Raw genomic sequence first — 27,902 nt, forward strand, 5'->3', positions numbered from 1 at the left:
AACTCACTTAACAAATGCCTCACTTAACAACAGAAATTTTGGGCTCAATTGTGGTTCTGAGTTGAGGACTATCTGCATGAGATTTTGAAAATAATTTTGTATATAAATACTGCAAGTTATAGAATGAAAAACCTTTTACTGAAGACTGAATTCAGCATAACACAATCGTTTAATGTATCCCTGTACTACATCAGTAATGCATAGAACTGCTGTTTAGAAGCCTCTGTTCTATTATAAAAACTTAAGGGATTGAACATGATGAGTAAGCAGCATGGTTTTGATAGTTAATGCTTCAGATTAGCCCTCGTCATTTGTTTCCGATCAAAGAACATGGCTACAATTTGAAATAATGCTCCTAGAATTATTGTTCCTTGATGTACCCAGTAGTTATGCTTGGTACATCTTTTGCAAATGGATGACATCTTTGCTTGCTATAACTTTAGATATGTATATACAAACCAGATTGCTTACAAACATTTTTTTGAAAAGAATTAAGCCCAAATAGAACTAAGAAGATTTTAGCCATGATTAATTATGAATGGAATGAGATGCTGCCAAAACCGGTACCTCATAGGGGTATATAGTTTAATCTTAGAATTCCATCAGTAATTCCCTTAGCATATACTTTTGGAAGGCTCTTGTTCTCTGTGTGGTTTATATAATATCCAGTTTCTTATTTATTTGCTAACTAAAGGCAGTCTTGTTGAATTAAGTGGGATAGATTTTATATAACTGTACACGGGGTTGACAAAACAGCTTGAATAATAGGCACCACAAAACTGAAATTTTGATCTTCTCTCCCACTTTACTCAGGAGCCAGACAGCTGGGAAATTATAGAAGGCTTGAAAATTGGCCAGACTAATGTCCAGAAGCCAGACAAAAATGAAGGATTCATGCTGAAGAAAAGGAAATGGCCTTTAAAAGGCTGGCACAAGGTAAAATATGTGTACAACATGCTAGGTGTCATTATTTTCGATTATTACATGAAATTCATCATGAACTGTAGCAAACTGAACTCTGCTCAGAAACTGACTAGCAGCAGTTGAAACCATGCGTACCTCTTAAATCTCTGACCTTGAACTGGATGGCAGAATATGAAGGAGACTTTCACATATTTCTTTCTTTGTTTTGCACTCATGTAATATGTTGAATTCTATCAGCATTCAAGGGAACATGATTAAACTTTCCTCAGTTCCTTATAGGAATAGAAACAATCAGTTATCATGTGATCATATACTCTTTACAGAATTTTAACGGCAGCAGCATATACCGTATTTTTCAGAATATACGACACATCGGAGTATAAGATGCACCTTAGTTTTGGGTAGGAAAATAGGGGGGAAATCAGATATTCATCTGGCTAGCATCCTTAGTCTGGTTAGCTTCAGCACATTATTTTATCCCCTGGTTTGTTTGTTTGTTTGTTTGTTTGTTTGTTTATTTATTTATTTGAATGATTGATTGATTGATTGATTGATTGATTGATTGATTGATTGATTGATTCTTCTCCTTAGACTCAGGGCACCTTACAACATGTTAGCAATGGCACTTTTTAACAGAGCCAGCATATTGCCCCCACAATCCGGGTCCTCATTTTACCCACCTCGGAAGGATGGAAGGCTGAGTCAACCTTGAGCCGGTGATGAGATTTGATCCGCTGACCTATAGATCTACGGTCAGCTTCAGTGGCCTGCAGTATAACACTCTATGTGCTGTGCCATCCCGGCTCTTCTTAGGAGTGGGGCTTAAAAAGTCTTATTTGGAGGGAGTAGCAATGAAAAAGGCCTGCAAAGATTTAGGGCTGGAAAAACCCTTCATCAGAGGGAGTAGCAGTGAAAAAGCCTTGTTAGGGTTGGAAAAAAGCTTTGAAAAAGCTATATTCAGAACATAAAATGCACCCAAACTTTCAGCCTCTTTGGGGGGAGGAAAGGTGCATCTTAGAAAAATATGGTATATGGATTACTCAATTATAGACATACACACAGACAGAGGAAAAACAAGAGATAAAATGGACTGTGAAATATAAATTGTACTCTTTTATGAAGTGCGTACACCTTCTCACATTTTGTAAATATTTAAGTATAACTTTTCATGTGACAAAACTGAAGAAATAACACTTGGCTACAATGTAAGGTATTAGGTTTACAACATTGCTTGTACAACAGTGTAAATATGTTGTCCCCTCAAAATAACAATGCATAGCCATTAATGTCTAAATGGCTGGCAACACAAATGAGTACACCCCTAAGTGATAATATCCAAATGGGGCCCAATGTGTCAATATTTTGTGTGCTTACTATTATTTTCCAGCACTGCCTTAGCCCTCTTGAGCATAGAGTGCACTAGAATTTCATAGGTTGCCACTGGAGTCCTCTTCCACTCCTCCATGACAACATCACGAAGCAGGTGGATGTTAGAGTCTCTTGCACACTTCCACCTTCCATTTCAGGATGCCCCACAAATGCTCAATAGGGTTTATGTCTGAAGACATGCTTGGCCAGTCCATCATCTTTACCCTCAGCTTATTTAGCAAGGCAGCTTCTTACTTTTTTGTATTTTCCTTTTATCTCTTTTTTCATGTATTGTTCTCTTTTAGTTTGTATTGGTTCTTAGTATTCTTCTTAAAACTCAATATTCTCCATAGTAGATGGAGCTAGCATCCAGGAATGGGATGGCGTCATCCATTCAGCCAATAGAACTGCATCTGTTAAAGTCGTTAAGCTCTGCCTCTGTACTGGATCCCCAGTTACGACTGAGACCTCAGACTGGACGGACCTTTGTGTCTTTCATGTGGACAGGGTGGTTCTTCGGTTAGACTCCTCATTCATCCCTAAGATAAACTCCTGGTTCCACTGTGTGCAGGAGATTATTCTTCCCAATGTTTGTTCACACCCGGTCCATCCACTAGAAAAGAAATGGCATTCACTAGATGTGAGGTGGGCATCCATATTAATGTGGAAAGGACTTCTCCTCTGCACCAGAGGCTCTCTTCATCTCATTCCAACCTACGTCCCTGGGTCAGAGGGTGACCCTTTTGACCATGAACAGATAGATCTGTGGCACTATCGCTAAGGCCTATGACATCCACTTTCACCTCAGCTTGGCTGGATCACAGCACACTTTACTCGGTGTGCTGCAACATCGGCTGCCAAGGGCAACCAAACACCTCTTGAGGAGGTCTGCAGGGCAGTGATCCGGTTGTCTGCATCTCAGTTTGTTCACCATTTCACGTTTTTTGATTCAGTCGAAGCAGCCTTGGCAGATGGACCCTGCAGAAAGTTCACTTGAGTCCGGCCATCTCGGCCCATGACAGTTCCCACCCATAGGGCTGTCAGGCTTGGATATATCCCATTCCTGGATGCTAGCTCTACCTACTATGGAGAAGGGGTATTGGTTTTATCTGATATGTTCCTTCTTGTAGGATGGAGCTAGCATCCAGCCCCACCCTTGAACTGTTGGGCTATTTTCTGTCTGTGGCTATAAGACCGGTTACGACAGAGTCTCCTGTCAGGTATTTCACCATGGCGAGTCTGTTTCTTTGGCTTTGTCATAACTTGGTATCCAGTACAGAGACTGAGCCTAACAACTTTAACAGACTCAGTCCTATTGGCTGAACAGATGAGATCATCCCATTCCTGGATGCTAGCTCCATCCTATGAGAACGAGTATATCAGGTAAGACCAACACCCCATATCTGTCTGTCAATCTGATCAAATTTTGGTTTGATTATTGTAAAAATAATTGTTCAGACTCCATCATGATCAGTTATTTAATGTAGTGATGATACATAAATACAGTGGTACCTCATGATACGAACTTAATTGGTTCCAGGAGGAGGTTCGTAAGGTGAAATGTTCATAAGATGAAACAATGTTTCCCATAGGAATCAATGTAAAAGCAAATAATGCGTGCAAATCCTTCAGGAAAATCCCAAACTTTAGAAGGGAGGCGAACAGAGGGCAGGGAGGAGCAGCTAAAGGGGGCGGGTGGAAGAAGCAAGGCTAGGCTAAAGGGTGAGTGGGAAGGAAGAAAGGCAAGGGGGGCACCCCTCCCTTTTCTTTCTTCAAAAGACACCCTTTCAGTGCCTGTAAATCTCCTAGTTATTTAAATGCAGTCTTTTCCCCCTCCAAGCCGCCCCTCCCTTTTCTTTCTTCAAAAAAAGGGGGGGGAAGAAACCCCTTCATCCCAGCAGCAGCGGCTTGGGTTCGTAAGATGAAAATAGTTCGGAAGAAGAGGCAAAAAAATCTTAAACACCGGGTTTGTATCTTGAAAAGTTCGTTAGAAGTGGCGTTCGTAAGATGAGGTACCACTGTACTTGAGTATGATGTACAAAATTGGGTAAATTGTAGGTGTTTAAGAAAGTAAAGAGAATCTCTGAGATTGGAGAAGCATTTGACAGGAATGGCTCTTATAAAAAGTGTATGTTTGACTTACGAGGCCTTTGTGTCTTTTAATTCTGAGACTTGCAGGAATCAGTTTCTCTTCATTGAAAAGGTTCTGCCAAGTAAAATTGCTTAAGATCCTAGCCCTTTAGAAACCCACTTCTAGTCAAGCTTTCAGATGCAGTAATTCAGCAGGGTTATTGAAATTGCCCTGTGCATGCCTTGATTCAATTCTGTCAAATAAAACAGTCACTTTCAGAAATTCAGAGAAGTTCCTTATCACTAGAAGCCACAGAATCTTGCTGCTTTTGTCAGAATGAGGAAAGCAGTATTGCATCTGAAGCTCTGCTTTTTTTCTTTTTATGAGATATCCTTATTACCTCACATTGCACATAGACAGGGGCAGGGTTTGCATCAAATGCTGCAGTACTGCTTGTGTCAGTCTGATTCTGTCATGGTCTATTGGAGTGACCTTGGGAAGCAAGAGAAAGAGCCGCGGACGGGATTACTGTCATGCCAAAGTATCTTAGTCCAGAGGAGGAAAAGGAGTGCAGGAACCATTTTCAGAAAGGCACACTCCCTAGTTTTCTGGAAAGAAAAAGTAAAATGATGTGACTATCAGGCCTGCAAGATTTTATTTCTGTAACCTTACAGTTACATTTCTGTAACCTTACAGCCTTCTGCTGCACGAATCCCAGCGACCAGTTAGGTCCCACCGATTCTCCGGATCCCGTCAACTAAACAAGGTCATTTGGCGGGACCCAGGGGAAGAGCCTTCTCTGTGGCGGCCCCGGCCCTCTGGAACCAACTCCCCCCAGAGATTAGAATTGCCCCCACCCTCCTCGCCTTTCGTAAGCTCCTTAAAACCCACCTTTGCCGTCAGGCATGGGGGAACTGAAATATTCCTTCCCCCTAGGCCTTTACAATTTACGCATGTTTTATAATAAGGGTTTTTAAAGTTATTTTAGTATTGTATTGGATTGTTCCATGCTGTTTTTTATCACTGTTGTTAGCTGCCCCTAGTCTATGGAGAGGGGCGGCATACAAATCCGATAGATAGATAGATAGATAGATAGATAGATAGATAGATAGATAGATAGATAGATAGAATGATAGAATGATAGATAGATAGATAGATAGATAGAATGATTGATAGATAGATAGATAGATAGATAGATAGATAGAATGATAGATAGATAGATAGATAGATAGATAGATAGATAGATAGATAGAATGATTGATAGATAGATAGATAGATAGAATGATTGATAGATAGATAGATAGATAGATAGAATGATAGATAGATAGATAGATAGATAGAATGATAGATAGATAGAATGATTGATAGATAGATAGATAGAATGATAGATAGATAGATAGAATGATAGATAGATAGATAGATAGAATGATTGATAGATAGATAGATAGATAGAATGATAGATAGATAGATAGATAGAATGATAGATAGATAGAATGATAGATAGATAGAATGATAGATAGATAGATAGATAGATAGATAGATAGATAGATAGATAGATAGATAGATAAATGTAGCCTTAGCATTGTTTTGTGCTTCCTGCCTAGACTAGTTGGAGGGGCAATAGATCCTTCCTTTCTCTGCTCTGGGGACATCAGTGCTTTCTATTCACAAGGACTACATAGGTCCTGTTCTTACCCATTCTGAAATACTTTCTTCCCATATGACCCTTGAGCTATTTATTGTTTTTAAAAAGCGATGGGCTGGTATTGCCATATACCAGTGTTGCATGTGTGCCAGAAACCAGAAGCATCTTCCTGTTTCAGGGATGTGAATGAACACCAACCACCTAGTTTTCTGGTTTCTGGTGTGCGTGTGCAAAGACTAGGTGGCTAGTGTGCATGTGCGTGATGGAAACCGGAAGTGACCATCTTCCCAGCATGCACACCGGGCTGCTGCTCTTCTGGTTTCTGCCGCTCCCCCGCATGTGGAAAGCAATGGGTGACAGATTATTATTATTATTATTATTATTATTATTATTATTATTATTATTATTATTAATTAGATTTGTATGCCGCCCCTCTCTGTAGACTCGGGGCGGCTCACAACAATAATAGTACAATGTATAACAAATCTAATAATTAAAAGTCATTAAAAACCGCTTATTTAAAAAGAAACATACACACAAACATACCATGCATAAACTGTATAGACCTAGGGGAAATGTCTCAGTTCCCCCATGCCTGGCGGCAGAGATGGCTTTTAAGGAGTTTACGAAAGGCAAGGAGGGTGGAGGCTGTTCTAATCTCCGGAGGGAGTTGATTCCAGTGGGTCGGGGCCACCACAGAGAAGGCTATTCCCCTGGGTCCCACAAGACAACATTGTTTAGTCGATGGGACCCGGAGAAGGCCAAATCTGTGGGACCTAACCGGTCGCTGGGATTCGTGCGGCAGAAGGCGGTCTCGGAGATATTCTGGCCCGATGCCATGAAGGGCTTTATAGGTCATAACCAACACTTTGAATCGTGACCGGAAACTGATCGGCAACCAATGCAGACTGCGGAGTGCTGGTGTAACATGGGCATAATTGGGGAAAGCCATGATTGCTCTCGCAGCTGCATTCTGCACGATTTGAAGTTTCCGAACACTTTTCAAAGGTAGCTCCATGTAGAGAGCTTTACAGTAGTTGAGCCTTGAGGTGATTTATTTATTCGATTTGTATGGGGGCATGAGTGACTATGAGCAGTGACTCCCAGTCCAGATAGGGCTGCAACTGGTGCACCAGGCGAACCTGGGCAAACGCCCCCCTCGCCACAGCTGAAAGATGTTTCTCTAATGGGAGCTGTGGATTGAGGAGGACGCCCAAGTTGCGGACCCCCTCTGAGGGGGTCAGTGATTCCCCCGCCCCCCCGGAAAGATGGCTCTGCGTGCCACTTCCTGTACACGTGCCATAGGTTTACCATAAAGACCATATACAGCAGCTTTAATGATTTAGCTTTAGGATTGATTGATTGATTATGTTCTGTCAAGCTGGTGTGGACCAACCACATAGCTAGGAAAATCTATCCCTATCTTAGCCCTTCATTTCTTGTAATGATTTTTATTGCTGCATGCAGTATAGTTTCCATTGTATTGTAATCTCTTGCAATTTTTTCTGCAGCGCTTTTTTGTTCTGGACAATGGAATGTTGAAATATTCAAAGTCACCAATTGAAGTAAGTAACCCTGGGGCTTTTTTAAAAAAAAGATTGTTACATATTATTTGAATGCTTAGTTCCAGTAGTGATACAGACATTCCTGTACTGCAGAGAAAAGGTATAAATCTTGCTGTTCAGTTCTCCCCATCTACCTCCTTTTATCTCATACATTCTGAATTTTTCAGTTTAATAATTTGTCGGATTTTATTTGTGGCAATTAGACAATTTTAATCTGCTGAGTTGTTAGTATCTGTGGGCTTGATTGTTTTCCAGAAGTCATTTCAGCACTTAGAGATGAAATCTTGTGGAAGGAAGAAAGCACACTCCAACTAAGATTGACAGGGAAAACTCCTGTTTATAACAAGCCAGCAAATTTCACCCTCTAGCTCTTAAATAATTAAGATTTAAAATTGAAAACACACCAGCTTCTTGCCTTAATACTACTACTTTGAAACTTTACTTTGGTCAGATCAGTGTTCTGCCTTTTGCAATATTATTTGATTGATATCATCAGTGCACCTATTAAGCAGCATCTGTGTCCTTGTAGGTCAAGTGCCTTGGAAACTGTATGTGCTATTTGCTGCTCAATGGACTACAAAATACATCAAACCCTTAATTTCACAGAACAATAGAGAGAAGGGATGATTGTTAGATCTCAATGTCCATTAAATGGTAAAGGTGATGTGCAAAACAGTAAATGAATTTTCTCCATTGCTTTCAAAGAACCAATTTTTAATGAAGATTGGTAAATCAAGGGTTTACCATACTAATAAGCATAGTTCCCTCTAAGCTGAGCAGTGAGCAATCGCTCACTTAAAAATCATCATCAACTCAGAGTTTTTCAAACCTGCCCAGAAGCCGAGAGGGAAAGAGTGAGAGGGAAGGAGAGAGAGGAAGAGAGAGAAACAGATAGAAAAAAGAGAGGAAGGAAAAGAGAAAGAAAAAGAATGGGAGTAAGGAAGAGAGAAAGAAAATCAAAATCTAGTTTGAAACTAGCTCAACTATTTAAGTGGCATTTTGATATTGATAGAGTTGCCCTATTATGAGCTCACTGTACTTTGGGTCACAGTACAGTATTTTATTTTGAAATTCTCTGAGGCAAAACAGGGTGGATTTTTTATTTGTTTGCTTGTTTGTTTGTTTATATTTATTTATTTATTTATTTATTATTTCTGTGCTGCTCAGTCCCAAAGGGACTGCCGCTCAGACACTATACTTTTCCGCCCACCCCCCAAAAAAATTAGAGGGAACACTGCTAATAAGTAGTTGTTAGAGATTTTAAATTGTAACTCTGTTTTATTTTATTTATAACATGATTGTAGACCTTAATAAAACAATTATTTTACCATAATAATACAAATGAATAATTATATAAACATTGGAAAAATATAGCCTAATTAAGAAAAACATTAGAATAGTAAATAATTATTGCTGAAAGTAAATAATATAGCAACTTAAAATTTATATACAACAATATAAATTTTTCTTGATACCAGAAAATACGACTTCAGATTGGTCATTGCCTGGAATGCATTACCTGAGTCTGTGTGTGGTTACTTCCCCAAACCCCCGTAACTTTAACCTTAGACAGACTTTCTACTGTTGACCTCACTCCGTTCCTAAGAGGTTTGTAAGGGGTGTGCATAAGCGCACGAATGTGCCTATCGTATCCATATACTGTATTCATAATCATGTTACATCTTAGACATGTTTGACAAATAAAAAAATATATACTGTATATATATAAAACCAACAAGGCTTACAAACAAGGCCTACAATATTGTACTGTAGATGAACTTAGTTTTTGTAGAATCTTTAGAACATCATAGATTATATAGCTATATATGTTAGAATTAAGTACATTTTGTTACTTATTTTATTTATAAAGCAAGTTTCAGCATAAAATGCTCATAAAACACAAAAGTGTTCTTAGTTCTAATTATTTTTTCTTTTGTGTGTAATTGCGGGAAGGGGAAATTGATTCAAACAAGTCAATATTTTGTTCAGAACCATTTATGTAACATTTTCAGTTATTTCTGAAATATGTGTATAATGGATGACAAATAGAAGTTAATACGATTATTTATATAGTTTACACCTTCAGGCCTATTTTGGAATTTATACAGGTACAAATTTTTATGAGGGCAGAAACTATTATTATTTACCAGTATAATAAATTGATTTTTACAGATGTAGTATTTGCATATGAATGATGCATCTTGCCAGAGTTTTATAGAATAGAATAGATTAAGAGAAAAGAGAAGAAAAAATAAGAATAGATTAGAATAGAATAGAATAGAATAGAATTCTTTATTGGCCAAGTATGATTGGACACACAAGGAATTTGGTGTACAGTGATCCCTCGAGTATCGCGAGGGTTCCGTTCCAGGACCCCTCGCGATAATCGATTTTTCGCGATGTAGGGTTGCGGAAGTAAAAACACCATCTGCGCATGCGCACCCTTTTTTTTCATGGCTGCACATGCGCAGATGGTGGAGTTTGCGTGGGCGGCGGGCGGCACCCAGGGAAGGTTCCTTCGGCTGCCCAGCAGCTGATCTGCTCCGCAGCGCGGCAGCAGTGAGGAGCCGAAGATGGGGTTTCCCCGTTGCCCAGGCAAAGGGGAAACCCCATCTTCGGCTCCTCGCTGCTGCCGTGCTGCGGAGCAGATCAGCTGCTGGGCGGCCAAAGGAACCTTCCCTGGGTCTTCCCGCCGCCCAGGCAAAGGGGAAACCCCAAGATCGCTTGCCGCTTGCCCGTCGCCCGCCCGCCCGGCCGCTCGCTTGCCGCTTGCCTGTTCACCCGCCCGCCCGGCTGCTCGCTTGCCGCTTGCCCGTTCACCCGCCCGCCCGGCTGCTCGCTTGCCGCTTGCCCGTCACCCATCCACCCAGCTGCTCGCTTGCCGCTCGAGAGCAAGAGGGGGAGAGATAGAGAAAGAGAGAGAAGGAAAGAAAGAGATGAGAGAGGGAGGAAGAGATTGTGAGAGAGGAAGAAGCAAGATAGAGAAATAGAGAGAGAAAGAAAGATGAGAAAGGAAAGGAGTGACGTCATCGGGTGGAAAAATCACGATATAGCGTTTCGCGAAGATTGAGATCGCGAAACTCGAGGGATCACTGTATATGCTATCAGTGTAAAAAAAGACAAGATACATTCATCAAGAATCATAAGGTGCCACACTTAATGATAGTCATTGGGTACAAATAAGCAACCAGGAAACAATATCACTATAAATCGTAAGGATACAAGCAACAAAATTACAAGCATGCAATCATAAGTGGGTGATAGGAACAACGAGAAAACTATTTTTTTATCATCATAGCTTTTATTATTACATAGGTTAGCCAGTGTTCATCTGAATTTATTTATTTAGCAATAAAAGTCACTTTCATAGAATGTCACTTAAATTAGATGAGTAATTTTTGCCTATATGTGGATTATCTTCATCATAGCCACAGGCTTCCTTTTCATTCTCATATTTAAACATCTGTCATTTGCTTGGTTTTATTATTAAAATAGTTTTATACATAATTATTCCACATCTTTTATTTACATAGCCTGTGAAATGACATATATGTATGAAAAAGATCAGTATATTTCTTACATAATAATCCTGTCCTGATAAGGAGGGTGTGATAATGTCTCCTCAACTTTTTCTTATTTTTTCTATTTTATGTCTTAAAGTATATCCCAGAAAGCTATACATCTTTTCGTCCATTCTAACCAGCAATAAGACCATTTTTTTCTTTTATTTCTTAGTGTGCATACATTTACTCTTCTTTTTTTCCCCCAGACTCAGAAAGGGAAGGTTCATGGGAGCATAGATGTGGGATTATCGGTTATGTCAATTAAAAAAAAAGCACGTAGGATAGATCTTGACACCGAGGAGCATATCTACCATTTAAAAGTAAGGAATATTTCTACTAATTTTTATTTTCAAGTTTTGCTGTAAAAGGAAGATCAAATATTATTATTGGATTCATTACTCACAATGATCTTTCGATTAGGTAAAATCACAGGATTCATTTGATGCCTGGGTGTCCAAGTTGCGCCATCATAGATTATATCGTCAGAATGAAATTGTGCGATCGCCCCGGGATGCCAGTTTCCATATATTCCCTTCAACTTCCACCACTGAATCTTCACCAGCTACTAATGCCACAGTGCTGGAAACTAAGGTATAATCTTTTTTGGTCAGGAAGAATACCATCCTTCAGTTCATAAATAGTTGTTTTATAATATGCAACATTGCAATACACTCATTTTTTTCCCTTTATGGATGCCGTTATATATGAGTAACACTAACACCAGAAAGAAGAACACACTCAATAAAGAAATATACACTATACAGGTAGTCCTTGACTTACAACAATTCACTTAGTAACCATTTCCTATGGTCATGAGATGTACATTCCATTGTTTGACAACTGACTCATATTTATGATGGTTGCAGTGTCCCGGGGTCATGTGATCACCTTTTGCAACCTTCTGACAAGCAAAATCAAAATCCAGATTCATTTAACAACCGGATTACTAATTTAACATGTTTAACTAATTTACCAAGTCCTTGGAGAGGGGTGGCATATAAATCCAATGAATGAATGAATAAATAAATTGCAGTGACTCACTTAACAAAAGTTGTAAAGCGGGGCAAAACTCATTTAACAAATTCTCACTTAGCAACATAAATTTTGGACTGAATTGTAATCATAAGTTGTAATCATGAGGGCTACCTGTATCACATTTACTGAAATATTTGTTACTAAGTTTAATTTAGATTAGAACAGTCCTCAAACTTGGCACTTTTAAGACTAGTGGACTTCAACTTCCAGAATTCTCCAGCCAGCTGGATGGAGAATTCTGGGAGTTGAAGTCCATAAGTCTTAAAGTTGCCAAGTTCAAGGATTCCTGGATTAGAGTGTCAAATACATACTTGCTTCAGTTTAAAGAAGACAATAACAATTACCACTTAATTTTTACCACAGGCAGTTTTTCTCCCAGAATTCTTACAGGTATATGCATATATGTGGTTATATCTTTCCTCAGGTCTCTCAGAATAATTTCCCCTGGCAACCATCTATTCCTTGCAGTAGCAGTCTACCTGAAACATGTACTACTGGCCAAAGTAAAGTAGTTGCTTGGTTGCAAGAATCAGAGGAGATGGACAAGTGTGCAGAAGGTCAGCAACTCCTTCCTTTAATCTTCACTGCTGATTGAGCTATATGAAGAACATGATGGAAATGTATTTATTGTTTGTTATATAGCAAAAATATAGGAATTCTTCCTTGGCAGTACAGTGGTACCTCTGTCTAAGAATGCCTCTACTTACAAACTTTTCTAGATAAGAACCGGGTGTTCAAGATTTTTTTGCCTCTTCTTAAGAACCATTTTCCACTTACAAATCCGAGCCTCCGAAACTATAAACGGAAAAGGCAGGGAGAAGCCTCCGTGGGGCCTCTCTAGGAATCTCCTGGGAGAAAATTGGGCCGGAAAAGGCAGGGAGAAGCCTCCATGGGGCCTCTCTAGGAATTTCCTGGGAGGAAACAGGGCCTCCACTCTCCCTGTGGTTTCCCCAATCGCACGTATTATTTGCTTTTACATTGATTCCTATGGGGAAAAATTGCTTCTTCTTACGAGTTCTATTTAAGAACCTGGTCATGGAATGAATTAAGTTTGTAAGTAGAAGTACTTAAAATGAAGCCCCCTCTTTTTAATTATACTGTATGTCAAAGAAGTGGGTACACCCCCTCACATTTTGTAAATATTTAAATATTCATGTGGCAACATTGAAGGAATGACACTTGGCTATAATGTAAAGTAGTGAGTACAGTGATCCCTCGATTAGCACGGTCTCGATTAGCGCGAAACGCTGCAACGCGGTTTTTCAAAAAATATTAATTAAAAAAATAAAATATTAAAATAAAATATTAAAAAATAAAAAATAAGTCCACGCTAGTTCTCTCTCTCTTTCTCTCCCTGTTGCCGGCGTGGTATATGAGAGAGAAAGAGAGAGGCAGAGGTCGGGCGCATTATCGGGAGGTGGAGGCGGCGTGGGGACGCTGGGTGCCGGTTCCCTGAATGGAGACCGCCGGCCGCTCAATCGGGCCGGCAGGGAACAGAATGGAGCCTTCCGCGGCGGGGCTGGTAAGGGGGGGAGCCGAGGGGGGAGCCGAGCCCAGCCCCGTGGCATTCGCCTTCCTCCCGCCCGCAGCCGAGACTGATCGTGGGCTCCTTCGCAACCTCGGAGAGCTTCCTGGTTTTCGTGAGCTTTCATGCCCTGGAAGCTCTCCGAGGTTGCGAAGGAGCCCACGATCAGTCTCGGCTGCGGGTGGGAGGAAGGCGAATCCCCCGTGGGCTCCGTTACATCTTCCGCTGCCAGCCAGGCCATGCTGGCGGCAGCGGAACAATCGCTGGCTGTCAACTTTTCTTTTTAAAACTGGGCAGGAGCTGACTTGCCTCCCCAGTGCTAAAAAGAAAAGTTGACAGCCAGCGCTGCGACTGACGGAATGCTGAGCCTCCCGTTTTCTCTCCCCCCCCCCTCGCCCCTTCGCCTCCCTGTGTTCCTAGGAGAAGTGCTGGGGATTGAGGCAAGACAGACCTTCTGCTCCTCACCAGCACTTCTCCTAGGAACAAAGGGGGGCGAAGGGGCGAGGGGGCGGAGAGAGAACGGGAAGCTCAGCATTCCGTCAGCCGCAGCGCTGGCTGTCAACTTTTCTTTTTAAAACTGGGCAGGAGCTGACTTGCCTCCCCAGTGCTAAAAAGAAAAGTTGACAGCCAGCGCTGCGACTGACGGAATGCTGAGCCTCCCGTTCTCCCCCCCCCACCTCGCCCCTTCCGGTTTCGGCGTTCGGCAACGGAGTCCGGCGCTGGGGCCATGCGGGGCCGCTCATCCAGGGGGGCGTGGACTGGCAAGTCGCCCTCCTTTCTCTTTCTTTCTCTCTCTTATACCACACCGGTAACAGGGAGAGAAAGAGAGAGAGCGGAGGGCACCTTGCCGGTCCACGCCCCCCTAGATGAGCGGCTCCGCATGGCCCCAGCGCCGCCCAGGCAGCTTGCCGCTTGCCGTATTGCAGCGAAGGCTCCAAGCTGCAATACGGCAAGCGGCAAGTGATCTTGGGGTTTCCCCTTTGCCTGGGCGGCGGGAAGACCAAGGGAAGGTTCCTTCAGCCGCCCAACACCTGATCCGCTCCGCAGCGCGGCAACGGGGAAACCCCATCTTCGGCTCCTCGCTGCTTCCGCGCTGCGGAGCAGATCAGCTGTTGGGCGGCTGAAGGAACCTCCCCTTGGTCTTCCCCGCCGCCCACACGCAAACTCCACCATCTGCGCATGTGCGGCCATGAAAAAATGGTGCACATGCGCCGATGGTGGTTTTTACTTCCGCATCCAGTATAACGCGGAAATCGGTTAGCGCGGGAGGTCTTGGAACGTAACCCCCGCGCTAATCGAGAGATCACTGTATACAGCTTGTGTAACAGTATAAATGTCCTCAAAATAACGGAAAATAAACTGCTGGCAACAAAAGTGAGTACACCCCTAAGTGATAATATCCACTAAGTGAGGGGCTGTACTCACTTCTGTGACATACTGTATGCCATTTTTCCAACAAGCATCAACATTCAGATTTAATCAAAATTATTTCCTAATGTTAGCATATTTTATAGTTAAAAGTACAGTGATCCCTCGATTTTCGCGGGGGTTACGTTCCAAGACCTCCCGCGAAAATCGATTTTCCGCGATGTAGCGGCGCGGAAGTAAAACCACCATTTTTGGCTATGGACAGCCAAAAACTACCCCTCTCACCGGCTTTCTTCGGACACGGGTCCTCCTGCAGCAGCGCTGGCAGCCACCGTTCCCCGTAGGCACCTGCCAGCCCGCCGTTCGCCACTCGCCCGTTCGCCCGCTCGCCGTTCACCCGGCCACTCGCTCGCCGCTCGCCTGCCCGCCGCTCACCCGGCCGCTCGCTCACCGTTCGCCCGCCCGCCGCTCACCCGGCCGCTCGCTCGCCGCTCGCCCATTCGCTCGCCCGCCGCTCGCCGCCCGCTCCACCTCTCTTTCTCCTCTGCTGCAAGAGAGGCGGGACAGGCATTCTCCGGAGGCTGGTGGGTGCACGGGCCGGCGCGTGAGAGAGAAAGAGGGGGGAGAGCAAGAGATAGAAAGAGTGAGAGAAAGAAAACAAGAGAGGGAAAGTGAGAAAAAGAGAGAGAGCAAGAGGGGGAGAGATAGAGAAAGAGAGAGAAGGAAAGAAAGAGATGAGAGAGGGAGGAAGAGAGTGAGAGAGAGGAAGAAAGAGAGAGAGAGAAGAGTGGAAGGAAGAGAGAGAGAAATGATAGAAAAAAGGGGAGAAAAAAAGAGAAATGAGAAAATGATTGAAGCAGAGAATGACAGGAGAGAAAGAGACAGAGAAGTGATTCTTGGTGATGACGTATGACGTCATCGGGTGGGGAAAACCGTGGTATAGAAAAAAACCCGTGGAGTATTTTTTAATTAATATTTTTTGAAAAACCGTGGTATAGCGTTTTGCGAAGTTTGAAGCTGCGAAAATCGACCAAAAAAGGCACCAGGTCTTATTTTCAGGAGGGTGTTATCCACTGACTCACCTCACTTGTACAGGTCGCCCCTGGCCTCTTTTTCACTATCAGAGGCCTTCAAGAACATCTTCAGCCGGCAGGGAAAACAAGGCTTTCTTGAAGGCCTCTGTAGCTGATAACAGAGCTCTGGATCAATCTAGAACTCTGATATCGACTACAGAGCCCTTCAGGAAAGCCTTGCCGGATGCAAAAAAAAATGGGCCGAAATGTGCGAGGCCTGGCTGCAACTATGTGAAGGTAAGTAATAGGGCAGCCCACCTACCCCATCCCCACCCTGGCTTAATTTTTACCTGTGCACCAGGGGTGGGTTCCTTCCAGTTTGTACTGGTTCACCCGAACCTGTAGCAAACTGTTGTTTATGTCACTATGACGTCACCAAACTGGATTGATCAGTGCCGGTCCATGGGCACTGTCATACTTTGTGTCCAGATCAGGTAGGTGTTTGTGTATGTGTGTTTCTGAGTAGGTCGTATTTTCAGGGAAACACATGTAATATTTATCTCTGTAATAATAGAGCTGAAAATTCTATATTATAGGTAATAATAACATGTTATACTTTCTCCTTCAATGTATCCTTTTTAATCTTTAAAATTAAATTCAGAAATAATAACTGTAGGGATTAAAGATACCCCAAAATGAATTTGAGGACGTTCCCGTTATTTGCCTTGAAGTATAGTTTAAGAAGATAAAGACTCAAAGAATAAAAACCTTCCCAAAACTGAGTGTTTCCAGGTAGTTTTTTCAGTTGTTCTGTTTTGCATATGGAATCATTTGCCATCATGATATCCATCAATCTGTGACATTAATTCTGAGAAGGTTTGGGAATATGTAGGAAGAAATTTTAATAGCTGTGTGGAATAGAGACGGTAGCCCAAAACCTGTTAGCCTAATGTGGCATAAACTTTATGGATCTTTACTGTGTGATCATCTTGTTTCCTTTATGGAATGTTAATGGAGAATGCGGCTTTCAGATGTCATAATTTCAGTAAGTTCTCTTGTGTTCCTCTAGCAAATAAAATCTTGATGAGAGTAGGTTTTTATCATTCTAAATCTGTTTTTTTTTCCAGATCTTGCCCATTGTCAATCAAATCTTGTAAAACTCAGTAAAATTCTTCAGAACTTAGAAATACTTCAGAGAACTCAGTCAGCACCTAGTTTCACAGATATGCAGGTAAATAAAAATTATTAAAATTATTAAAATAATACTTGCTTATATTATCTATTTTGCCTTTGAAATATTATCTGTGAACATTCTATGCTAACAGGTGGTGCAGAATTATTCATTATTACAGTCAGGTTCTCTAATGAGCGACAATTGAAATAATTTTTAAGCCTAAATGTAATATTTTGTTCTAAATTTAATGTTCAGTTGCCCTTTTGTTCTTTGTGTTAACAACTGTTCTGAAAAGAGAAATATAATTATCCTAGTTAGCATATTTTATAAAGAATTCTGTATCGTAAATGGCTGAAGATTTGTCCTGCAATTTTTATTTTTGAAACTGTCTTTAATGGCATGTTTGCTTTATCTGTACCATAATGTATAGATTAGCACTTTGTTTATGTCTGGCAGACAGCTAATGCTCGGTGTTTGTTACTAACTTTTGCAGAATTGTCCATGTCAGCTTTGTCAGCTTTAACCCAATGCTTTACTACTTTAATTATTTTATAACATAGGCTAACAGTGTAGATAAGAAAGACAAGCGTGTCACCAGAAGATGGAGAACAAAAAGTGTGAGCAAAGATGCTAAAATACAGCTTCAGGTACTGAGTTCACTCTTTTAACTATGGTTTGGTTAAGTATTTGTTAAAAATAATAAAACATAAAATTAACTTGAATTTGAAACTCTGGATATGTTAATAGCTTTTTAAAAATTGAAAATTAGGGTCTGCTGCTCAAATTATTTTTGTAATTATTTGTCCTTTCTTAGAACTGCCAGACCTCATTGCAGAAATCCAGAAGACCACTGGAAAGTAGCACATATTATTTCCATCTGCAGTTCCAAATGCTTTTCCAATACAGGGGTGTCACACTCGTGTTGTCACGTAACATATAACAACTTTTCCCCTTTGCTAAACTGGGGGTGAACATGCCCAGCGTGTCATCTGGGCTGTGGCCACGACTTTGACATCCCTGATCTAGTGGTTTTTTGGATTTTACAGCTTTGATCTGGTAACCGTATCAGTTGTCCTCTAAGCATAAAGGCTTATTAAATGGAAAAAAAAGAGAGAGTGAGAGACCTAAATAGATTATGTAGAAGCTATATGATTCCTTGTTATCAAGATGCTATGATAACTTACATTTGTAACATATGTGTCTATTTTGTGTAAACATATTGGGAAATCACATTTGATTGTCGTACTTACAGAGCAGTTACACACAGCAGCAGTGTGCAAGGTTTATGTACTCAAAAGCAATATTGTATCAGAAACTATCCTTGTATAGATGCCCAAAATTTTGTTTTCCTATATTCCTTAATGAATAAACAATTTGAAAGATGGAGATAATTTTTTCCAGCAACTATATAAACACGAGGTTTTGCAGGATACCAGTAGGTCAGAGGTGAAATTCAATTCCCCCCCCCCTTCCGGTTCTGTGGGCGTGGTTTGGCGGGTGTGGCAGGGGAAGGATACTGTAAAATATCCATTCCCATCCCACTCTAGGACGAGCCAGAGGTGATATTTGCTGGTTCTCCGAACTATTCAAAATTTCTGCTACCAGGTCCCCAGAACCTGTCAGAACCTGCTGGATTTCATACCTGCAATAGCTCTACTGCTCGTTGAAGTACCACAAAATCAGGTCTTGAATATTGGGTTTAATGAAATAAAAACAGCATTAAATCTATTGAAAAATGGTAAAACAGCTGGAATGAATGGAATTAGAGCCAAGCTATTCAAAGTTGGTAGAGTTAATGTAATCCAGGGACTACATTGACTACTTTCCAATATTTGGCAGTCAGAGGAGGTTTTCTTTGCATGGAAATGAATTATTAAAATTGCTACTTTGGGAAATGGCAATAGTTGCAAATGTAAAAGCTAATCATTGGGAAGAGCTTCATGAGAATCATTGACTGACTTTCCAAAAACAGTGGGAATAAATAACTGGAGATCAAACCAAAGAAGATTATTATTACTTCATGTGTTTAAGAAATATAAGCCATAGTTTATATAAACCATAGTTTATATTTCATAAACGCATCAGCCACAGTGCAGAAATAACATGGTAAAACAGACTCAAAATTGGCAAAGGAGTAAGTCAAGACTATGCACTTTGCTCTTATTTATTCAATCTGCATGCTGATTTAATATATAATAAGAGTGGCTCGATTGAAGTATGTCATGATTTTAAAACTGGATGAAAAATGTCAATCAGTTAATGTCCTGTGTAAGGAATACTAAATTTAGATTGGTTTAGTTCTCATGATTTTGATGTTGTTCCTCTGTTGATGAAATCTAAGGTTGCATTGGGGTTTTTTGGCAGCTGTAGCACACTGCTGGCACATACCTATGTAATGGTTTGCAAGGACACTCAGATTCTTCTCAACAGTTACTACTATTGGGCCAGATACTGGTGGTGGCATGGTGATGTTGTGGTTAGAATGCAGTATTGCAGGCTACTTCTGCTTACTTCTGGCTGCCAGCAGTTTGGCAGTTCAATTTTCACCACTCAAGGTTGACTCAGCCTTCCATATTTCTGAGATCGGTAAAATGAGGACCCAGATTTATTTATTTATTTATTTATTAATAGAGTCGAAAGGGACCGTTAGGTCATCGAGTCCAACCCCCTGCCTGAGCAGGAAACCCTACAGCACCCCAGCCAAATGGAAGTCCAATCTCCTCTTGAAGGTGTCCAGAGTTGGGGAGTTCACCACCTCCCCTGGCAGGCAGTTCCATTGGTTGATCGCTCTGACCGTTGGGGACAATATGCTAACTCTGTGAATTGCTTAGAGAGGGCTGTAAAGTTTAATGTTATTGCTGTTGCTATTGCTTATTCTATAGCTGTATAGTATAGTATTTGGTTTTTCTTGCCTAAATGTAGGATCTCAGTGATGGAACTGTAGCTTTTATAGCAGAAATTTCAAAGGGATTTTTCTAAAATTATTCCATACTTTCAAAAATTCTATTTAGATTGCTCTGCTATCTCTTTATTTTAATTTTCCCATATAGAAAGTATAATTCAGAGGCCTATAAAATTTGCACAATTTGGAATTATAGTAATGTTTTTGAAATTACGTAGAAAGATTTTAGAATAACGTTCAACAGTCTGTAGGATTGTTTTTCTATCAAGTCACCAACATTAAACAACAAAAATGAAATAAACATTACAGCATTCTAAAACATAGTTTTTGTATTTTTATATAAATTGATATGGATTAATGGGGATTGGTCTGAAAGCCTGGATCAAAATTTTAATTTCACTGTTTCTATTTCTAATGTAGAGGGATGCTCTGTATAAATAGGGCAGAGTATTCTCCCCCTTAGTGTGACTGTAAGCTAAAGACATAAACCAATCCTGTATCTGATTTTTAAAAATATAAATGATGCTGCACTTCAGTGGTTACATTACCTAGAAATTGGTATTTGAACATAGATATTTTTAACATTTTAACATTTAACATTTGCTATTTGAACATAGATATTTTTAACATTTATATTTTATTGGATTTTGCTAATCTAGATGAAATGTTAATTTACATTGCTAGTCCATGTATGATAAGACATGTGTTAAAAATAAATACATTTTAATATGTTAATTTTGCAAGAGTATTCTGATTTAATAATAATAATTTATTTACTGGGGGTATGTTGACTTAGTGGTTAAAGACACTGATTTTTGGATTTTACAGCCTTGATCTAGTAACTGTATCATTTGTCAGCCCCATTGTCATTTGAAATAGGAAAAATATATTAGAAGTTGCATGCAGTTATTTTTGAATATGTGATTTCTAAAAAAAAAGAATTCCAAAATTCTCCTATTGTAATAGACTAGTTCTCTTGGGTGGCTCATAATAGAAAGGTCCCTAGATATAATTAAGCATCTGTTTAATATGTTATCACCTTTTAACACAATCCCTTGTGGTGTGAAGTCTGGACAGCTGAATGGAGCTGAGTATTTACTGCCCCAATGCCCTTCCTGTCACCAATGGAGAGGTTTTGTTAAGCAGATATATTAGAGAGAGAAGTATCTGCCTCTACCTAGGATTGAACTCACAGCCTCCTGATTGTGAAATGAGAACTCCATCTCTAGGCCACCATACTACTCCATCTGTTTAAATCATACCTAGTATAAAATGGAAGAGATTTTTTTCTCTCTCTTGTCTGTTCCCATTTTCTGTTCCAATTACCTAAAATATAGCACTAACTGTACTCCATATCAATTTTAGCTGTATTCAGAGTTTTCCCACCATCTCCCATCAGTTACTTCTGATTCTTATCTCTACTTCACTTAAATAGTGGTTGGTTGTTGAGGACCTACTGGGATAGAACTGCAGAGTCAAGAGATGCTGAAGGGAAACATATAGTGTAGGAATAAAAGTCTGTTTGATTCATATTATATATCATCCAGGAATAAAATGAAAGAATTGTGGATAAGGAATCTAGCAAAGATTTGTGTAACCTTAAATCTTACTCCCTTTTTCTGGATTGAAAAAAAATAATTAACTTGGAAGAAGCTGCAGAGGGGAAGCCTTCTATCCAAGTAGGAATATGTTATGTATCTTTTCTTACTGTCAGTTGGACATACAAAGTTGTGGTTGTGGCTTTTAAAAAGAATTGGTTATCCTGCAAAACTACTGTTTGCTGCATCCTGTAGAATGGTAATTTTACAGTAGATCTTAAATGGAACATTGAAAGATTTAATGTTTGGTGTTATTTGGGGATGGGGGATGCAGTTTTGAAAGGAAATGAACAGACAGGTTACTAATGCAAAAATCTACAGCTGTTTGTAGAAAATAGACAGTTATGAAAAACTGAAAATACGAGCTTACTCTGTCTAGCTAACTTGCAAGAGGGGTCTGTAGAGAGGTCAAAAAAGTCTTGATGGCTGCCACGATCATACACTCAAAGTCCTTAATGATCCATGTAAAAACAACAGTGCCTGAATTGCATGCTAGTGACTTCTATCTTAGCTTTTTTGACCCCTTTCTTGTAGCCATCCTGCTAAGCTGTAAAGAATAAAGCAGTATTCCAGGTGATTATGTTAGAAATAAAAAGTAAATCATCTGAATGTCACATTCTTAGTTTTTGTTGTTTTTTCATCTCATACCTGTTTTTTTAAATTATTTTCATTATAAATAATTATACATGCAGCCGTATGAATCCCAATGACCGGTTAGGTCTCACAGAGTTGACCTTCTCCAGGTCCTGTCGCCTAGGCCCTAGACAATGTCATCTGGCGTGGCCCAGGGGAAGAGCATTTGCGATGCATGATTTCACTGAGGCTTCCCTCGCTGGGAAACCCCACCTCCGGACTTCCATTGCCAGCGGAGCACCCGTTTTTGTGATGCTGGGATTCCCCTGCAGCATCGCAAAAATGCGGAAGTCCAGAGGTGGGGTTTCCCATGGAGGGGAGCCTCAGGGGAATTCCAGCAGCGCAAAAACGGGTGCTTCGGCTGGTAAAAGGGGTGAATTTTGGGCTTGCACACATTAATCGCTTTTCCATTGATTCCTATGGGAAACATAGTTTCGTCTTAAGAACTTTTCACCTTACGAACCTCGTCCTGGAACCAATTAAGTTGGTAAGACAAGGTATCACTCTATTTGAGATTTTGGTAGTAATTTTTAATTAATTAGATTTGTTGTGTTTTTGTATCCTGTGAGCCACCCCGAGTCTTCGGAGAAGGGCGGCATACAAATCTAATCAATCATAATCATAATCGACCACGGTCAGATGGTATTGAGAAATGGCAAAACAAAGCACTCTCTTCTCTACCAAAATATTCTTTACTACTATAATCTATTATAAATTCTGATGATTCTTCATAGAGTGGCAAAACTTTAGCTAGATGTGATGATTTGTTTACCTACTTCCTTAATTGGCCGGACAATAAGCAATGCAGTTTCATTTAGTTTAATTACCTTAACTGAGGGAAGAAAATAACTTTCCTTTCATCACACATACAGTAGATGTAGGATAAGATAGTCTCTGTTTAGGTTCAGAGAGTTATAGGATTTGGCAATTTTAGGAGGAAAATTCCATTAAAACTCAACCCTTCCTTTCTTTGATCATCTGTCTCCTACTTGCCTTCCATCATTCTTCTTCCTTCTTTTTGCTTCCCTGTTCTTTTCATGTTCCCTGTCAGGAAGGGACTTCACTGAAGGGCCAATTCGGTACTGCACGGCGCCGGCAGAGACTAGCAGCAGCAGTGGCTACAACAGTGAGTGGACGCCTCAGTCAAGGCACCTCCAGTTTTAAAGACGAGAAACTGTATACCTTGAACATGCACTTACCATATGAAGAGCTTGGAGCCCTTCAGAGGCTGGTCCCCTTGGGGAAGTTTAAAGGGCAAGGTTGGAAAACTAGAGCTGTCACATAAGGGGGGATGGTGGCGGAATACAAACATTTATGTTTATATACAAACAGGCTCATAAAGCTTTGATTTATAGGAATTTACAGAAGGGTTTTTAAGCAACCTACAACATCTAGCCAAACTTCATGGACTTTAGATCATGTTGACTTTGGAGAGAGAAAGTGTGGTTCTAGCAAAAAAAGCCTTCAGTTTGACTGGACTGTAAATTGTGTCGTTTATATAGCCATTTCTCACATAAGTGGTTGTATTTCCATTTTCTGAGCTAAATTCTTTTATGTTTTCTAGCCATGGTGTTGCTTATTATGAGCAGTATATAAAACGTTACACATATGTAACATTGTCAGGAATTGTTGCTAGTACTGTGGCTATTATATTGATGAAAAGTAGCCTGGCTCTTTACTTCTCATTTACTTCGCCCATTGCAGAAATTAAATCTCTTTATGCATGCCCAGCTATGGGAGGAATGCATTTGATTTTTTTTAGTTGGGGACCCAATTAAAATACCTTTGAATGGCATTTTAGGAATCACCCTCCAACACAGGTGTCAAACTGACCAATGGCTGGAGTGAAGGAAAGAAAAATGGCTAAATTAAATATAATAAATGTGCTCCATCCTCATGTGTTTAGTATTTTTCCTTGTCATCTGCAAAAGTTGTAATTAGGAACAACAAGTGGAGGGACTGTTACCAAGATTTTGGAGGGCCCTCTAGCAGGGGTGAAATGCTACTGTTTTGGGCCAGTTCACATTTTTTAAAGCTTTTTTTTTCTCTACTGGTTTTTATGAATAGGTAGTAAAAATGCTTTAAAAAGTTTTTTTAAAATGTTCCAACAATCAGTTGTGATTGTGATCCGTTGTAAACTTAAAAAAAAACTTTTTAAAAGCATTAATAAATTTAATTCAAATTGGAAACATTTATAAATAATGATTTTGTATATATAGTCTTGTAACACATTCAGAATTTGGATTTCTCTTAACTTGAAGCTTTAATACGTTTGTTTCTGCTTGAATTGTTCAGTGAGGATAGAAGTTTAAGACTTGATGAAAATATTCATTCTAACAAGATATGTTGGCCATTTCAATTAATTATTTATTATTGATTTGATCCTATTAATGGTGTAAAATTATACCTGACATTTGATATGAAGCATTCATTTATCTAATGCTTACCTTGACATTTTAATTTAATTTTAAGTAGCTTGTAATAGTTTCTATTTTTTTTTTCATTTTAAAAATTCTGCTTCCTCTTGGATAGTAATTTTAAATGCCACCAAAACAACAATCAAAATAGAAATACATTGCCAGGCAATTGAGCTTCATAAACATTAATTAAATGTATATAGTATATATAATGAGAAAACATGCATACAACAAGCACACAAATACATATTTAAAATATGGATGCTTACTGAGAAAGGGTTTTAATATCAGAATTGTTATGATCTTAGTATATTTGCTCAGGCCACTTTCCCCCTGAAGAGATATATCCAAAATGTATTTGTTTGTTTGTTTTTCCCCACCTTTTAAAAATATAAATAACTCCCACTCCAAAAGATTCAAGTAAGCTAAAATGAAGTGATAATAAAACTACCAAATGCCTACATATGTTGTATTTACACATACACACACCAATACCCACACACACCTTACTGTATGAATATTAGTAAAAGGCTATTCAAGTTCTGATGCTCATTTTGGAGTGAATTCAGTGAAATCTGAATAGCATTAGTTCTCAGTTCAGTTGCTTAAGTCATACTGGTTCTTCTAATGGAAAAATGACTTCTGTACTAGCCCCATTAAAGAATTCCTTCATATTATCTAATTACATTATTAGATAAGTTTTATTTCTGCTCCATTCTCAGAAAGTCATATTACTACCATTATTTTTAATATTTTATTATTATTTTTAAAGAACTAAGACATTTCTTTGTCAGAGTAATCATACATTCCTCTTCTATATTCTCTCCAAGGGAAACAATTGGGAAAGGGTTGTTACAATAGGATATACCTAGTTGAAATTATCCATTATGTGCATGTGACTATAACATTGCAAATTCCTCTTGATTTTTTTCAGTTTCAACTGGATTTGGGCTTAAATATTGGAACAGTTGATTTAAATGGAATTCCAGATAATAGCTTAAATTGAATTTAACCTTTCAGTTAGAATAACTAGATACCTAGAGGAAATAAACACAACAGAATTATAGTTTAGCTAAATAAGAATTTTGGTCCAAGAATTTTATTTTAAGCCAGTTTCAAATAGTATGGAAAATGAAATAATCTTATTGAAGAGTAATGTGACTTTTTATGTTGCTGCTGTTCAGATTATTTTAAAAGACTATTTAATTGTGTGTGTGTGTGTGTTATTGGCAGGGCAAGCTTTGAAAGCTCTTAGGAAGGAAGAGTTAGGAAGTAATTAATGAAGGAATTGTGAAGGAATTAAGAAGTTGACACATTAAGGTTCTTGCAGTTCTTAAACAGTAGCACCCTTTTTCAGGTTTATAGAGAAATTAATTTAAATGGGGTATTTTAAATGATCAGCAGAGAGAGGCTGCACTTATGTGAGATCAAAACCCCATTGGTATCATGTTCAAAGTGTACACAGCCGTATTCTGTAATATTTTTCCTAGCTTTGGTCCTTAAATTACATGAGTAATTTGAATTGGAGTAAATTTTAAAATAAAATTAATTACATATCTAATTTTACTTACATTGTGCATGTTGATATCATGGAATAGGATGTACATTATTGCAGTGTTTGTTTTTATGGGCGTGTCAGATTGCATATACTCAGGATAGGTTTTATGGATATATCTCAAAGTTGCACATATTTGTTATATTAAAGTTATATATATTCAATTTATTTATTTATTAGATTTATATGCCGCCCCTTTCTGTGGACTCGGGGCGGCTCACAACACAACACGTAAATTTAATATATGTACAGTACACATATTTTAGAAAATAATAAAAAGTGAGATGGTATATTACACTGGGCCTTTTGATCTATTCAAATTATCTTAATTCTAAGCATTATGTAGGATAGTTTTTGATCATGCCTTCCAGATATTATTGAAAACACAAAGTTATGGATGACTGAATTAAAGTACGCTTTGTTAGCATGAATTTGGGGGAAAGCTAGTGTAAATAAAAATACCGTACTACAGTATATATTCAAATTATGCTGATTTAGACACCAAAACAGTGTAGCTAAATAGTATATTATTTGGAGATATATTCATTCAATATTAATCTTAACTCTTCTTTAGGGAAATTTCTTTTTTTAATTTATTGAGCTGTTTAAATATGTACTGAAACCATTAACTGAATTATAATATCTATCTAAAATGCCACCATTCACTTATCTGCTTTTTCAGAATAATTCTGGCAGATATTTATTAAAATCCATTATTTTATTACTTCCCCTCCAATATATGATTTGTTGCACTTTGCTGACTTTAAAAGACGCTTGCTTTTGCACATTTTAAGTGTTAGCTCTGTGTATTGAACACTGCATCTATTCTTTGCATATAGCGTAAGTATTTTTCAATTAATGTTCAGAAAGCATCAGCATTGATTTGAGAGAAAGGAGCCTATCTTTGGCACTTGCTGCAAAATAAACAAAAGTGTTTCCAGGTGAGGATTTTTGATGGAATCCCATGATTTGTTACTCACATTTTGTAGGAAATTCACGCACTATAATCACTTGCATAAATGCTGCTTGTCCATATCTTTTATGAGATGTGGTTTTGAAACGTGGAACACTATTGTGTTAATCTTACAATCTAGTACATGTTCAGTGTGATGTTTGTAAAAGGGTGCTGTTTTTATCACTTCTTCATTTTTTAAAAACATTGTTTAAAATGTTAAAATTAAAAATCTAAAGCAGGGGGCGCTAACCTTTTGGACCTCAGGGACCACTAAATTCATAATTTTAAATCATGTGAACCACTAACATGAATTTTTTAAAATGATATATAGCTTTTAGTACAATGTAGAAAATACAAATAATTTTTCTGGGAACCATCAAAATTTTCTCATGGACACCAATGGTTTGCGGACCACCAGTTGGTGACCCCTGATCTAAAACATGTTTTATATTTTAAGATAATGCTACCGGTATTACTGTTCATATTATTGTAATATTAATACTATTAAGATAATAGTAAAATGCCACTTAAATACAATGTCGTATACAGTCCTACAATGTGTCTACAATGAATTTCCAAATGATTAGCACC

At 39.1% G+C, this 27,902-nt stretch overlaps 1 protein-coding gene across 4 annotated transcripts in view; it reads left to right on the top strand.

The window, feature by feature from the left end:
* Positions 1-27,902, top strand: part of OSBPL6 (oxysterol binding protein like 6) — a 95,667-nt gene that overhangs the window by 38,543 nt on the left and 29,222 nt on the right. For 2 of the 4 annotated variants that reach the window (XM_070731834.1, XM_070731835.1), the window contains exons 4-11: positions 814-936; positions 7,520-7,573; positions 11,343-11,456; positions 11,557-11,727; positions 12,596-12,728; positions 17,205-17,308; positions 17,812-17,898; positions 23,436-23,510. In XM_070731834.1, the coding sequence (XP_070587935.1) occupies positions 814-936; positions 7,520-7,573; positions 11,343-11,456; positions 11,557-11,727; positions 12,596-12,728; positions 17,205-17,308; positions 17,812-17,898; positions 23,436-23,510 (861 nt within the window). The remainder of the gene's footprint in view (positions 1-813; positions 937-7,519; positions 7,574-11,342; positions 11,457-11,556; positions 11,728-12,595; positions 12,729-17,204; positions 17,309-17,811; positions 17,899-23,435; positions 23,511-27,902) is intronic. The other 2 variants (XM_070731837.1, XM_070731836.1) reach the window with 2 other exon arrangements.

Source organism: Erythrolamprus reginae, chromosome 1 (assembly GCF_031021105.1).
Source record: "Erythrolamprus reginae isolate rEryReg1 chromosome 1, rEryReg1.hap1, whole genome shotgun sequence".
Taxonomy (NCBI): Eukaryota; Metazoa; Chordata; class Lepidosauria; order Squamata; family Dipsadidae; genus Erythrolamprus; species Erythrolamprus reginae.